The following is a 16,273-nucleotide window of genomic DNA, read 5'->3' as shown; positions in this document are numbered from 1 at the left end:
CTGTTCTATTCTAAAGAGAGTGATGTATGTACCATGATCCTAGGATAAATAGGGATGATGCTGTAGCTGCTTGACTGAAAGTTTATAATTTACCTTTAAAAAGAGACATAATTTAAAAGGGTTAAGAAAAATTGTTTGGGATTGATATAGGTTAACGATTTGGGATAATTCAAAATTCAACCCCAATACTTTCACTTAAATGGCATAATTAGCATTTAATACTAATTCCTAATACTTTTTCTTCAGTTCGCGCCTTGTATTATACGAGGAGAAAGATTTGATTTAAATCAAAAAAATCGATTTAAATAAAAAAATCAACAAAAATGATTTTTTTTAAAAAAAACATGATTTTTTTCCACCCTGTTTCCAGTTGACGTGGAAACTTGAAATTTGGCAGGATTGTAGCTTTTCGGGACTAGCCCACAGAGAGCCCACAAATTACCAAAAGTGAATATTTATAAGTTTTAAGTGGTCTAAAGGGTGGGGAGGGAATGAAGAAATTCCCCATATTATTTAAATTGACCTTTTTTGACCAATAGTCTCATATTTTAGGTACTTGGAATTGAAATAAAAACTTGAAATTCGGTAAGCTTGTACGTTTTTGTTAGCGTTACCTAAGTAAATCACCAAAAATAAAAAAAAATCCAACTGCAGAGTGGTTTTATGGGGAAATGAAAAATCTTTCCCATGTCATTTATGTAGGACATTTTCTACACCCCAAAATGTTTCGGCACTTAGTGTAGTTACAATGATGAAATTTAGCATGATTGTATCCTTCTGGAAGTAATCTACAGAAAAATTGCCAAAACTGAATATTTTTAGTTTTTAGGGGGTGTAAAGGGAAAGGAAATAAAAAATTTCCATGTTATTTAAATGGGCGTTTTCTTGGGATAGTAACCAAAGGCTAGTTATTTTATAAAATTAAAAAGGTACTATAAACACCGTATGTATATTATTTGAAGGGCATTTCGTTTCTGGTAAACATGCTGAAATGCATTTATATATACCAGGAAATAGATAAATTAAAATAACACACACAGAGAAAAGGTTGCTATCGCTAAACGCTTTATTAAAAATTGGAAAAAAGGAAAAACAGTAATGCACAATTAATCTACTGTTCTTTAATGATTCTTTCCCATTTATTTACTTCTTGTTTTTTCAGCGAAATGGTTTACACCCACTGTATAGTCAGAGTGCGGATTACCAGGGAGGGAGGAGGGATAAGAAATACACCCTTACTCAAATTTTGAACCCCCTTGAAGAAACTAAATCATTTCTATCGGGGATCCTCGTATCACTCCATCCAATCCGTGAGTATGTTCTCACATTCCATTGGTGTTTGTCCTTTCATATAATCTTAATCTGCTAGTTCTATTCCGAAATTAAAAAATATAAATTATTTATTCATTTTTTTATACTCATAGCTGGCACAATATATACATTCTTTTCTATTTCCACTGTCACCAATTTCCGGCACCAAATAAAACGATAACTATTTGCCACTTATATTGCTTTGTTCATGAAATCAAATACTTGCAAGATTCCTTCGTTGAGAAACTTTTTTTTACATATAAATTCTGTTTAATTTTATATTTGTACTAGCCTTTGGCTAGCTGAGGGCTCCGCCCCCAAGTTTGCTCGGCCTACGGCCTCGCGTTACTGGCCAGGTGAAAAGACGTGTGTGTGTCTAGCTCCGAAGTGCAGCAGAGCGTAAAGCGAAAGATGGGTGTCTCGCTCAGTGTTTGGAGGGCCGCTATCGGTCTATTCAATTGTAGTAAATCAAGAAATGAATTCTCTGTAGAAATTGTTGGTGCGCGAAACGAAACCCAGAAACCATATTATGTATATGGAATAGTGATTCTCGTAATGCTTGTTATAGGAGGTGTTGAAACCAATCCGGGCCCCACTAGTTCAAACAAATCGGATATTGCTGAAATCAAGGCAATACTAAACGGAGTGAAAAGTTCAAATGAAGCTGTTGTCAGTGAAGTGCGTGGATTGACAGAAACCGTGACAAAAATTATGGATAGACTTGATTTGATTGACAAGAAACTCGAGACCATAACAAACGACGTCAGTGAACTACAAAAATACACTGAATTCCTGGAAGAACGGCTGGATGACCTCGAAAATAGGAGTAGAAGGCAAAACATTGTGTTGTATGGCGTCGAAGAGGGCGAAAGAGAGACATGGACAGAAACTGAAGAAAAAGTGTGCAAAGTAATTCAAGACAGATTAAAAATTCAGTTAAGAGACGACGAAATAATGCGAGCTCACAGAGTAGGAAAGATAACTGCGAATAAAAATCGACCTATCGTGTGTAAGTTTTTAAGAGACAAAACCAAAGAAGATGTTCTTAAAAGCAGACGCAAACTTCGTGGTAGTAACATTTACATTGAACAGGATTATTCTAACAAAGTGAGAAATGAACGCAAAAATTTACAAGTTTTCATGAAAGAGGCAAGGCAACGCGGTAGTTATGCTTATCTGCAGTTTCCTTATCTGTATATTGATGGGGAAAAATTCACTTTAAGTGCACTTGAAAATAGAAACAGACAGCATCCAAGCAGAACAAGAGACTCCACATTCCAGCTTACAGCTTCTGAGCCCCTGTCACCAAATCAGCCTAAGGCAGTTCAAAGTGAAAGTACAGTGCTCTGAAGAATGTTAACCCTCCCTCTGATCCATCCCCATTGTTAAGAAACCAACTACCCAGCCCTGAGTCAGTGAAGCGGAAATCGACCTGCAACAGATGAGAATTTTGTGCTCAGGAACTGCATCAATTAGTAAGTACACCAAAATTAGTAAATACCAAGTGTGTTAAAAGCAGAATTTCACCTTCAAGTTTTATTGTATTGCCAAGCCCCGAGGCTCATTAATTGTCATGCTCTGTAGATAATAGCTGTGTATCCGAAAATATGCTTCAAAACCATACTTGTAAATTGTTTTCAGTGTTTTATCAAAATACTTTTGGCTTACGGTCCAAAGCTCTAGAATTCTATACAAATGTCTTATCAAATAATTATGATGTAATCACAATCACCGAAAGTTTTTTAACAGAATGTCATACTGATGGAGAATTTTTTTGATAAGAGATACCAAGTTTTTCGTCAAGACAGGAACCTTGAACTATCAAAAAATTGTAAGGGAGGGGGTGTAATAATAGCAGTACATCAAAATTACAATGTCTCTTATATAAACTCTTGTGATCTAAATTTTGAATGTGTAATTGTCAAACTCTCCAGTCACTCACTAAAGGTGTTTATTTGTGCAGTATACATTCCTCCGGATTCAACTGTAACAACATATGAATTGTTTTATGAATTTATTGAGAGTAATGTTCCAATAGGAAGCACCGTTCTTTGCATAGGGGACTTTAATATAAGTCAAATAACGTGTTCTAATTTTGACCTCCTACTTTCAACAAATAAATGTAAAGACTTAAATAACTTCATGTCCCTGTATAACTTAATTTCCCATAATGACATTCAAAATAGTAATGGCCGAACCTTAGACTTAGTACTCTCAAATTTTAATGACGTTTCCGTAATAAAAGAGTGTTCTCTTGTTACTAATGAAGACAGGCATCACCCAGCTTTACTTATCTCTTTCCTGTTACAACACCTGCAGAAATCTAAGAAAGAAATTAAGGAACCCGCTTTTAACTTTAGAAAAGCAGATTTCCAAAAGATGTACATAGAATTCTCTAAAGTAAACTGGGATTGCCTTTCGCAATCGGATGATGTAAATATAGCATTAACAAACTTTTATCAAATGATTAACAACATATTTTATATGTGTGTTCCACTTAAAAGACATATCAGCAGAAGTTATCCATGTTGGTTTACTTATAATATAATTAAGAAAATAAAATCCAAGACATACCACCATAACAAGTGGAAAAATGGATCAACAAATATACTTTATCATCGCGATCAATTTGAGAGACTGCGTAAAGAAATAAAATCTGACATAAAATTAGCCTACAAAACTTTTATTTTAAACTCAGAATACTCTATCGAGAAAGACCCAAGCCAGATCTGGAGCTTTATTAAACGCAAAACACAGCATTTGTCATCAAACTCCCTTACATACAATGGTCATGATATTCAACATGTCAGTGAAATAGCACAGGCATTTGCACATTATTTCCATTCAGTGTACAACAATATACCCGCCACATACAACGTTGACTCTTTTCTCGCTAATCGAACCGAATGTAATATATTAGACAACTTTCAATTAGATGAAATAAAACTCGAAGAAATACAAAATGCTATACGAGCGTTGAAACCAAAAGCATCTTGTGGTCCTGATAACATTCCCCCTTATGTTGTGAAAGGTTGCAGTGATATATTTAAATATCCACTTCGCACTATATTTAATATTTCGATTAGAACAAACACTTTCCCAGATAAATGGAAAGAAAGTTTAGTCTGTCCATTACCAAAATCTGGAAACAAGAGAGAAATAGAAAATTTCAGGCCAATTGCTATTCTGTCGCCTTTTGCAAAAATTCTTGAAAGTATATTATATGCGCGAATTTTAAATCATGTAAAACCTGTTCTTTCAACTTATCAACACGGCTTCTTACGTAATGGGTCTACTTCGACAAACTTTCAATTTTTTACAAATTTTATAGTAACAGAATTAGATAGAGGCGGTCAAGTAGATGTCGTTTATACTGATTTTAGCAAGGCATTTGACGTCGTTGATCATGATGTCTTGCTACTGAAAGTAGCATCTCTGAACTTTTCGAAACAAGCAATGGAGTATCTTGTATCATTCTTGCATAACCGAAAACAATATGTTTCATACAAAGGATTTGTTACTGAAAAATTTAATACTCTATCAGGAGTCCCTCAAGGATCTAATCTAGGTCCTCTGTTGTTTCTTCTTGTTATTAATGATATTCCTCTATGTATTAAAACTTCTCAAGTTCTTCTTTTTGCCGACGATCTCAAATTATACTCCAAAGTAGGTTCAATTGATGATTGCGTGAAACTTCAACAAGATTTAGAGAGTATTCAAATGTGGTGTGATAAGAATAAATTAGTCCTGAATGTTTCCAAATGTAAATCTGTATCTCACACGAGGAAACAAAATCAAATTAACTTTACGTATACAATAAGTGGCACTTCCTTGTCTACCCCAAATACTATCAAAGATCTAGGAGTTATATTTGATAGCAAATTAACCTTTACCCAACACATTGACGCGATAACGAGTAGTGCATATAGAAACCTGGGTTTAATTTATAGGATAGGACAGGATTTCTGCAAACAATCAACATTTATAAGGTTATATTTTTCATATGTGAGGTCAAAATTAGAATACTGTTGTACTGTTTGGACACCAAATGTCACTAAATACACTGATGCAATAGAAAATATAAAATTTAAATTCTTAAAAATGCTTGCATACAAGAAAACCGGTTTCTATCCAAAGTATGTCTCCTATGAAGACTTGGTAAGGAATTTTAATTTTCAAACATTAGAAAAAAGGAGATGTGTTTTTGATTTGTTGTTTTTACATAAATTATTAAATTGTAAAATTGATTGTCCAAAATTAGTTTCAGAAGTATCATTACGTGTCCCAACAGGTAAGACTAGAACAGCAAACGCTGGGACATTCTATTGTAGAAAAGCAAGAACAAAAATATTATATAAGTCTCCTCTGTGGAGAATGTGTGCTTCATATAATGAAATGATTAGATTTCATGTAATAGATGTGTTTAGTATGTCAGAGAAGAAGTTCAAAAGAATTATCATGCAATAACTTATGTATAATTAGATAACGTATATTTGTGTATGTTTAATAGTGTATGTTAAATAATTCTCTATATGACACTATAACTGGTCATTAAGCCTGTTGTGTTGTCTTTATGAAATAAATAAATAAATAAATAAATAAATAAATAAATAAATAAATATATCAGCCTTTGCACCAAGAGTGAATTTCGTGCATTATCTCTTAACATTTCCTGAATTTGGACCAGTTAGGGGTTCGCCCACTGGTCCCCCCGTTTACTCGGCCTATGACCTCGCACCTCATTAAATCACTATTCAACCAAATTTCAAGTTTCTTTTCATATTTGAACTATCTATAAGATTTTGTATCCCAAGAAAACTCTCATTTAAATAACATGGGGATTTCTTTGTTCCCCCTTTAGACCCCTTAAAAACTAAAAATATTCATTTTTGACAATTTTCCTGTGGGTTAGTCCGGGAACGCCTATGGGTTAGTCATACCAAATTTCATCGTTTTAATCCTACCGGAAGTGCTTAAACGTTTTGGGGTGTAGAATATGTCCCATATAAATAACATGGGAAAGATTTTTCAATTCTCCCAAAAAAAAAAAAAAAAAAAAAAAAAAAAAAAAAAAAAAAAAAAAAACACTCTTCAGCTGAAAATTTTTATTTTTAGTGATCTAATTTAGTAACGCTAACGAAAACGTACACGTATACCGAGTTTCAAGTTTATATTCCAATTCCAAGTACCTGAACATGAGATTATAGTTCCAGAAAAAGGCCCGTTATATAGAATGGGGAATTTCTTCATCTCCTCTTTAGACTCCCTAAAAATAAAAAATATTCACTTTTGGCAATTTTCCTGTAGTTATCCCCCTTAAAGCTACAATCATGCCAAATTTCAACTTTCTACGTTAACCGGAAGTACCCCTTTATTTTATGCCAGTTCATTAGTTTTATATAGTTAGGATATTCACAGATCTTATGACAACAACGTGTATTTATATAATTATAATTTCTTTTTTCCTTTCTCTTTTTATATTCGTGCTAGTGTTGATTTAAAGCACTTTTAGCCCGATATTTTTGTTGCCTTATAAGCTAGCCTCTTTTTCCAATATTATGATTATTTTCAACTTGCAACGTACTAACCTCTGATTATGAGGCTACAGAATTTTCTTATTTTTGCGTAAACTGAGTTACTACAAGCCCAGATATAAAACTATACAACCTCAGACCCTAGTGGAATAATAATTGACTGATACTGTACCGAATGGCAAGTCCTATTAAAGCTGGACAATCTGGTCTGGCCACACTAGAAATAATGCCGTAATCCTGGAGAATCTTGTCGTCCTCCATTATCTCAATATCTTTGTGGAAAAGTTGCTGATTTTGTGGAGCTACCTTCAGAATACCTGTAAAGTACGGAAGTCTCAATTATTTCATTTGTGGAATGCTGAAAGTTTGTAAATAATTTTTTTTAAAAAATCAGCATCTAACACTAAAGAAAGTTAAGATACATCCTTTTCGGTAAAAGAAAGAGAAAAGGACAGAAATAGCTGTAAAGCGTCTAATCAGACGTCATCACAGTGCAAATTTTCAACGAAATTAAAAAGTTCCTTACTGAATTCTCTATGTCTTTATGTTTGTGTGTCTGTTATTTGCGAATTTTTCAATTTTGAGCCCTCCATTCGATAGAGCATCAAAAACTATCCAAAAGAAGTGATGACATTTTTGGCGTCACTCTTATCATTCCCGAGATATTGACCAAAAATTTCCGATTTCGGGAGATTTAAGGAGACATATCTCGGGAACTGTCATTGAGAGATTATATTTTGCGAATTATTCAATTTTGAGCCCTCCATTTTGAGCATGTGTCTTGGTAAAACAGCATACCGTAGAACGTTTTCACAGAACTCTTAAACAAAACATGTGGAAAAAATTTAGTACTCAAGGAAATTATAAATGGATAGATTACAAGAATTGTTTAACGAATATAATAAAAATGAAATGAAATCTTTGAGTTTTACGTCCCACGTTTATGCCGGTTAGGCTAAAGGAGACGGTGATGATGAGAGATGAGTGAAATGGTGGAACGAAGAAAATGGGAGAACCCCGAGAAAACCCACGCACACGGTGTTTCTCCACCACAAAGTTCACTTGGCGGGGGCTGGGATCGAACCCGGGACCCCAAGCACCAGAGGTGAACGCAACCGCGTTCCCTAACGAATATAATAATAAAGTACATAGACCAATTGGTATAAAGCCTGTAGAAGTTAATAAGAAATATTAATTCTTTTTTTAAGTTCGTTCTGGCAATGCCCTTGGAGCATTCTCAACTGGTTGTATGTTGAACTCTGCATTCTAATATGGTACCCAATTGGATTTTGACAGAGCCCTCCCTACTGATCCAGTGACTAGCGTGTGTGTCTTCAGTGTATGTAGTTCCGGTTTCGATATTTGGTGGGAGCACACAAAAATAAATCTAATTCATATCACAATCATATACTTCCAGTGATCAACCGTCTCCTTTAGCCTACTGAACACTGCCGTGAGATGTTAAACTACAAAATTAAACCAGAACTCTGTCTGTCCTTTAATTTTCTCTTCCTACATACGAGGGGGTATCGTAAAGTTTGAATTATCACCAGGAAGTTATTAAGATATGATGATGAGATTTTGTCAGTACTATGTCTGGTTCTTATGTGCATGATGTTAAGGGAATTAGCTCCTAATGATTGTTATTTTTTACAGTGTGTGCCAAAATTGACCGAAGTAGAAGATGCATAAGATTGAGGCTTGCAGTGTGATAAAGTTCCTGCATTTGTAGGGTAATAATGCCAGACAAATTCCTGACGAGATGAAGGCTGTGTATGTCAATGACACCATTCTAAAGTGGAGAAGGAAATTCCAAACTGGCCATATGTCCCTCACAGACGACCCAAGATTTGGAACACCATCCCTGATGGAGGATGCGGCCACTGTGAAGAAAGTAGTGTTTAATCCTCGAGGACAGACGTGTAACCATCTAACGATTATGAATGGGACTGGTCTTAGTTATGGTAGTGTATGGAAAATTATCCATGACGAACTTCACATGTCTAAGGTACCTGCGCACTGGGTTCCTCGTTTACTGACACCTTTTCAGAAGCACCAGCTCATTCATCTCAAGTTACTGTCGACAAAGCAAGGGCGTGTGGCTTCCAGGTATTGCAGTATTCGCTTTATTCTCCCGACCTTGCACCCAGTGACTTTTTCCTGTTTCCCCAAATGAAGAATTCGTTGCGTGGCCTCCATTTTGAGATCACAGATGACGTCATTCATGAGGTGGAAGAGTGCTTTAAATCACAATGGGAAGACTTCTACAATGACGGTATGCGTAAAGTGAAGGAACGCTGGGAGAAATTTATAAATCTGGGCAGTGACTACAAAGGGTGGGATTAACAACTACAAATCACAACAATCCCTGTAGCCTGATTTTTTACTATGATAATTAAAACTTTATGGTACCCTTCGTGTTTCCTTCCTATCTAATGAGAAATTTAGTGAAAGAGCTTATATGATTAATGGCATATTTATTAATGAGTACAGCGAAAAATCCCTTAGCGGACACCTGCACAATGCGAATAAACTTTTCTGTCTCGGTAAAAATAAGTATATTATTAGGACAGAGAACCTCCCCGTTTACGGATACGGATAATCTTCTTTACTCCAAATGTTTTAGGAATGTATTCATAACGGACAAGAATTATTCTCAGCTTATACGCACACACAGAAAATAGTTTCTGCAATTTGAAAATAAATCTTTAATTGATCCCTTCAGGTGATCCAACAGTTACAAACAAATATCGATCAGAAACTCGTGTTCGCAGGATTACATGGAAGACAACTATTCCTGATTTTTTCCGAAGAATGTCATTGTCATTATAGCTAGTCCTATTTACATTTTCAGTATTTAACAACAATGTCATGATCTTATTAGGTTACTTTTAATATAATCAGTGAGCGAGTTAAAGGTCTTATACATATATGATATGTATTTGAGAAGAAATGTATCAAAGCATTATATTTTGCAGTACACGTCCGTTTAAAGACATGCTCCAGTGATACTTATGTTTCTTTACAGAGGGAGATTTCCCCTCCTTGTCCCCAGTAATTCCAACTAAATGTTGTCCAAGGATAAAACATATATTAGTCGACAGGTCACATCGAATGAACAAGACAACATGTCGGAGTGTAAATTCTAATGTGTGGTTAACGAGAAAATCGAAAAAAAAAAAAAAAAAAACTAATTTTCTAGCGCTAAAACATAGTTCGGTGCCAACAATAATTGATAACTTTTATTTAGGAATTATATTTCTGGGCTTCTGACATTTATGGCCATTTTAGCCTGTCATATATGAAGGATGGCGTTCCTCGGTGATTCCACTACCCGGCGAAATGGGAAAGGAAAGAAGCAGCCTGGGACCTATACGTTAGGAAGCATTCCAGCACTTGCCTGGTGTAAATGGTTAAACCCAGGAAAAATCTCACGCAAGATAGGTGACTGAAAAATTTCTACACTTTTCTGACCAAATCCCCACCAGAAATCGAACGCGGGACCACTCGCACCAAAAGCGAGAGTAGTACTGTTCACGTCTCGTGACATTTTCGGTTGTCAGCTTTTTGAAAAATCTAATATCTGAAAATCAATTTTCGGTTTGAAAACCGAAACCGGTATTTGGGGTTGGTTTTGATATCAAAATTATATTAGCAAAATGTTCCCATCAACTTAATTTTAGATGGCAACAGTGTAAAAATCACTATAAAAGGGAATAAAATGTAAGAAAATCAGCATAAAAGGTAATAAACTGCGCGAAAAAGAGTACAAAAGCAAAAAAAGCATAAAATGATATATAAAAGGCTACGAAATGCGCGAAAAAATAGTATAAAAGGCGTAAAACTCCCCACAAAAGATTATAAATACGCGAAGTTTATATTTTAACGTACACGACTTTGATATCGTGATTAGGTAACCGAGAAGGCCATAGAAGCGGTCTACAAAAGTGCTATTCAACCTTTTTTTCCCGCGTACCCCTAGACACAGTTCGCCATCCAATTGTGTACCCCTGAAACTTTTTAAAAGAAATTAAATCGAAATTAACTTATTAAACTTAATACACACATTCTGTTGATTAAAAGGGGGCAAATAGAGACCCAAAAGAGGGACAATCAGTGTGCCAATCGAAAGACTATTTACAGGGGGATAAAGTGCACATCAAAATAAATAAATAAATAAATAAATAAAAATAACATGGGAAATTTCAAAACATGAGAGACATCCAGTTCTACTGAGGAGGATATTCCCCTCATTATTCCTAATAATACATACACTGTGAACATGCTAAAAATTTAAAAACTAAAAGTAAGTTTAGAACTAACCTGTTAATGAGATAACTGAGCTTGTTTCCGGGACGCCAACTCCTAGATTCTTGGTCAAATCTTCGAGAGTGTGGAAATCAGAGCTGATTCTGGATTCAAGCAATTTCTGTGCTTCATTTTTATTGATGTTAATGCAGAGAAACCCTGTTCACACAAATATGTTGATGGAAATGGAAGGAGTTGTGAAATAGCACTGTCACTTATATCATTGTACTCTTTTCGAGCATAAATACAAAGGTCACAAATTGACAAGTTATTGACAAATTATCGAATTTCACTTGCAGTGAACTGTCAACAGACATTTCCAGCAGACTCCCAGAAACAGCATTACGTACCCCCGGTTGAATAGCACTGGTCTACACTACTTTTCGGTTTTAAACCGATTTTTCGGTTTTAAAAATCAAACATCTGTTATAAAAATTGAAATTGAACTTCGGTTTTGAAATAATAAAATGGTTTCAAAACCTAAGGACCACTGGGAATGTTCGTCGTCTTTTCATTACGAAATTACTTCCACGCAAATAAGGGTGCTCGAATTAGAAGGAATGGTTCTCTTTCTCGAACAATACTAATTAAAGAGATTATTTAGATTCTGGGACAGGAAATTGAAGCATTTTCTGCTCCATTTTCATTAACAACTCTAGTTTATTCTGGATTTTTTTTTATAGCTCCTTCCAACGAATGGAATTTGTGGCAGACAATGGCATACATCTGCTCCAACTGTTCCGTGTACAGTTTGACATTGATAGTTTCTGACCGCCTTGAACGAACTTGCAGTGAATTATCCCCACCAGACGTAGACAAGTATCACCTTGTGTTCGAAACACCCGTGTTAATTGATGGGTTTCGGCATTTGATCCTTATTTAATCTCTGCCTATGAACAATAGGATTTGAAAATTACATTTCGTCATACAATATTATTCTCTTCAGAAAACGAAGATCACGCGTGTTTTCCAGAATTTTCTTACACACATCCACTCACCTCTATTCTTAAGCTGTGTCAATTCTGTTAATAATGATTTTTCTTTTATGTTTATATTCATATCGAAGTGTTAACTAAGTTTTTGAAGCTCCTTCTATTTACGTTAAATAGTTAGTTGATTATTCTACCGCTAGAGGGCGTAAGATGTTAGTTAAACGCAAAAAGCGTATATACACACAGATATAAATACAGACAAAGACAGAACCAAGTGGTAAGACTGAACTGTTGGTCAGAGAAGATATTATTGAAGAAAAACATTAATGCTTATACGCACACGAAGAAAGAAACTTCAACTTGCAAACAAGAAAACCACGAAACGTAAGTAGATTATGGACAGCACTAAAATAATATACTACAGGGAAACTGAACTTTAATGTGCCTGCAAAGATTTGCCATTGGGATGTCTCCATGCGCATTATACTGTGGTGGGAACTGGATAATAAAGTAGACTTACAAATTTGTTACGTTATTCTAAATATGTTGAATTTTTGTTAACATATTCTGGTTATGGGCCCAGATCTCAAGTAAGACCCAGATTTCAAGTGGAACACTTTCAACAAAACGAAATTAGTGAGTGCATACATATCCAAATTAGGCATCAATTATATCTTTCTGAGCCCTTTTGAGATTTCCACCTATTTAGGTAAATTTAAGACTTTCACTCAAACAGCTACTGCTTCCTTACTATTTATCGTAATATCATGGTTCATACCTTGTCTTTTCAGAATAGAGCATCTTTCTGATGGTACCACTCGATTGTCCGTATTATACACTAGAAACGAGAAAATCGAGGAAAACCAGGAGTTTTTTCGAAAGAAATTCAAAAGTTTGCGCCCCTCTGGCCTGGACCTGAGTTCACGTAGGGATCTGAAAATCTCTTGAAAAATACGTAGTTATGTACACAACGCGCGTGCAAAATTTCAATCTTGTATCTTAGAATCAAAGGGCGGAAACATTTTTTGAAATATAAAGGTGACCCATATATATATATATTCTAAACATTTACTACGTCATTACTATTTGGCCTAGGGTCATGGTTCAAACGCCATTTTCTTCAGTATAACGTGTCCTTTCCAATGGTACAGCTCACATGTCCGTATCATATACCTGAACCAGGAAAAACAGGAAATTTTTCTGAAAATCACCCCCCCCCTCCCCCGTGGAACATTTCGCCTCTCTGTCCGTGCCTGGGTTCACGTAGGGATCTGTAAATCTGTTGAGAAATACGTAGTTATGTACACAATGCGTGTGCACAATTTCAATCTAATATCTTGAAAACAAAGGGCAGGAAAAATTTTTGAGAATCTGAAGGTGACCCGGTTACAATGGTTAAAAAGTTGGTTGAATACCTTTCAGGGTGCTAATAATAATAATAATAATAATAATAATAATAATAATAATAATAATAATAATAATAATAATAATAAGCACAATATATAGCACAATTAGCTACCAAAGTTTAGACTTGAAGCCCTACACTTGTGTGTAAAACAGCGTTTTCATAAAAGATCATTCAAATATAAGCACATACGCAGGCATTTATTTCGGAAGGGTCAAAGTCATTGGGCGGGCAGGTTCAAATTCAATTTGAGGATAAATTATACTAAAACTTGCACCTAGAATTAGACTAAATTAGCAGAAAAATCGGGATTTTGGGGGTCCGGACTCCCAAATCCCACCCCCCTGCGTAAGTCGCTGTTGAAATAGCCTATTCCAGACAGCAATGTAAATTACGAAAAGACAGCATAATATTTTAAACATGATTCATAAGATAAGAAATGCACTTACATGGTCCTTGGCAATTTTAAAACAGCGACTATATTTTTTGTCATATCTGGAGATAACTACTCGACGCACAGTGCGTCGAGCATTTGAGAGTAATGGACAAAAATAAAACAAATCATACTGAAGCTTTTTATCACATGTTTATTGTGTCACAAGGCGTTCTTTGCTCACTTAGACTGAAGCAAAGTTGTTCTTGAAGTTACCGAACCTGACAACTGTACTTATATAGAAAATAATATCCCATTCAAAGACGTGTGTGTGTGTGTAAAAAAAAAAAAAAAAAAAAAAAAAAAAAAAAAAAAAAAAAAAAAAAAACTATGTTAGACATTTAAGGCCTTATGCAGAGTAGTTCTGACGCGTGATTAGTGTCGTACTAAAGAGTTCGACTAACATATGTTTCCTGCTGTAGTCAGGCCTTTAGTATGACGCTAAACATACGTCAAAAGGACTCTGCATAAGGACTGAAGCAGTTCTAGATTTTTTTTTCTTTTTTTTAAAGATCAGTCAGTACCATCACTGTCTAAGTTACCGAATTCCATAGCGACAGAATCATGAAGGTGGACAGCATCAGTTTTGAAATAACTTTCCAGATCCGTATCTGTCCTTTTCTTTGCGTGAATCTGTATTTTGGAGGAGACAATAGTCAGATAGAATAAGTATATGCTTCATCAGGTCTAAATAAGTATTGAAGAGAGAAGTTTTCCGTATAAGATGTAGCCTAGTGTGACAGAAGACTTTGTGGAGGGCTTCTGAAGCTTGAGCCTAGTGTGACAGAAGACTTTGTGGAGGGCTTCTAAAGCTTCTTGTGCATAACCGACAACCCTTTGGACTATTCGTCATTTCTTGGTGTATTTAATTTCGCTGCTGCTTCTTTGGCAGCAAAGGCAAGCTTCTCTGCCGATTTAGTCGCTACAAGAGGATCTAAGCGCCTTTTCTTTGTTTTTACTAAACACTCTGCAAACTGTTTACTGGTCCTACCGCGAGTAGAGCAAGCTACATCGGTCTTCACGTGATACCGAGCAGTTATCACTGTTGAGACATAGTGCGAAAGTGCACATGTACGATCAAACCACTCTTTATTTTTAGCTAGGAAAACCGACCAAACTCTGTGCGACATCCTCCATTTTCTTGCTCAAGTTCATATTAATAACTTACTGAATTTCTCTAAACTGTTCTACACATCTTCTGTGGCGTCTTCAAGTTTATAACGATTACAAATAGCCTGCATAGTTTCCGCTTTCTTCCGACTAGCACTGGTGGTTATTATCCATGTCTCATAAATGTCCTTGTTTTTCATGGCGTCTTCTTTTGCAATTTCACTAATTACAGTTACAATTGCGGACACTTTCACACACACTATTGCTGAATCCAAAGGAAATCATTAAAGGAAGATATTCCTGCAGAGATCTCAAGACATGTTTAGGCTTTTTTGAGATATTCCAAATATACCAGTAAAAAATGATTACCAATCGTTCGTCGTAAAGGAAAGAACGTACCTGTGCTACAACTGACCACTAGAGACAAAAAGTCTCACCTTTCGATTTGGTCTGAAACACCAGGGCGATCGCTGTGGAGATAATGACTCAGGTCGGTCTAATATAGTAGTTGTGCATGCAAATCGTTATCTGTAAGAGTGTCATCTTGACTCGGGTCGGTCTAATGTGGTAACTTTGCGCGCGCCCTCTGTAGGCTGACGGGTTGTCATCAGTTTGTGGCTAGGGATTTCTGTTTTGTGAATCATTTGTGCTTTATTCCGTGGTATTTGCAAGTCCGAAGAAAATTGTTTCTTTTCTCATTTTTGTCCATTGGTCGACGCACTGTGCGACGTTCCTCTGCACGCTACATACTTATACGAACGTTAAGATTCAATTAAAATGTTCATAATTCGGAAATATTTACAGCTTTCTTGTCTGCCACACCACACAACAAATCACACGACCAACTAAATGACAGATTACTTAATTGCTGAAAATCCATCACAAGACGTTTTAGTGTCCCCGAAACAGAAGCCGCTTGCAAAATATTCAGATTCATAGGGTCTCTTGAGCCGTCGTGGTCGGAACGTCAATCTTTTCCATCTGTAATTCAGCACAAACTCGAGAGTGCGACGAGTAAAGTTGCTTCTAAGTGCGAAAAAAAAAAAACGTAAGATTTTTGACACAAAGATTGGTTTACTAAATTGCTTTCCTCAATGTGTCCGCAAGTAACAAAAATAAGCGGGTGTCGATATCCAAAGAAGTGTCTGCCAAAGTTTAATTACTTGTTTCTTGAGCATACAAAGAAACAATAGTTTCGATAACATCTGTGTAGTCCTTCGGTAGGCTACACTTCCCATAA

General features: G+C 35.7%; 1 protein-coding gene across 8 annotated transcripts in view; it reads right to left on the bottom strand.

Moving 5' to 3' along the window:
• The window catches only part of LOC145674415 (elongin-B-like), an 86,799-nt gene that overhangs the window by 10,883 nt on the left and 59,643 nt on the right, over positions 1-16,273 (bottom strand). For all 8 annotated transcript variants that reach the window (XM_081744449.1, XM_081744448.1, XM_081744444.1 and 5 more), the window contains one exon: positions 7,018-7,162. In XM_081744449.1, the coding sequence (XP_081600575.1) occupies positions 7,018-7,162 (145 nt within the window). The remainder of the gene's footprint in view (positions 1-7,017; positions 7,163-16,273) is intronic.

This window comes from Thermobia domestica, chromosome 17 (assembly GCF_964235325.1).
Source record: "Thermobia domestica chromosome 17, izTheDome1.hap1.1, whole genome shotgun sequence".
NCBI classification, from domain to species: Eukaryota; Metazoa; Arthropoda; class Insecta; order Zygentoma; family Lepismatidae; genus Thermobia; species Thermobia domestica.
This window is presented reverse-complemented; position numbering and strand designations above follow the sequence as displayed.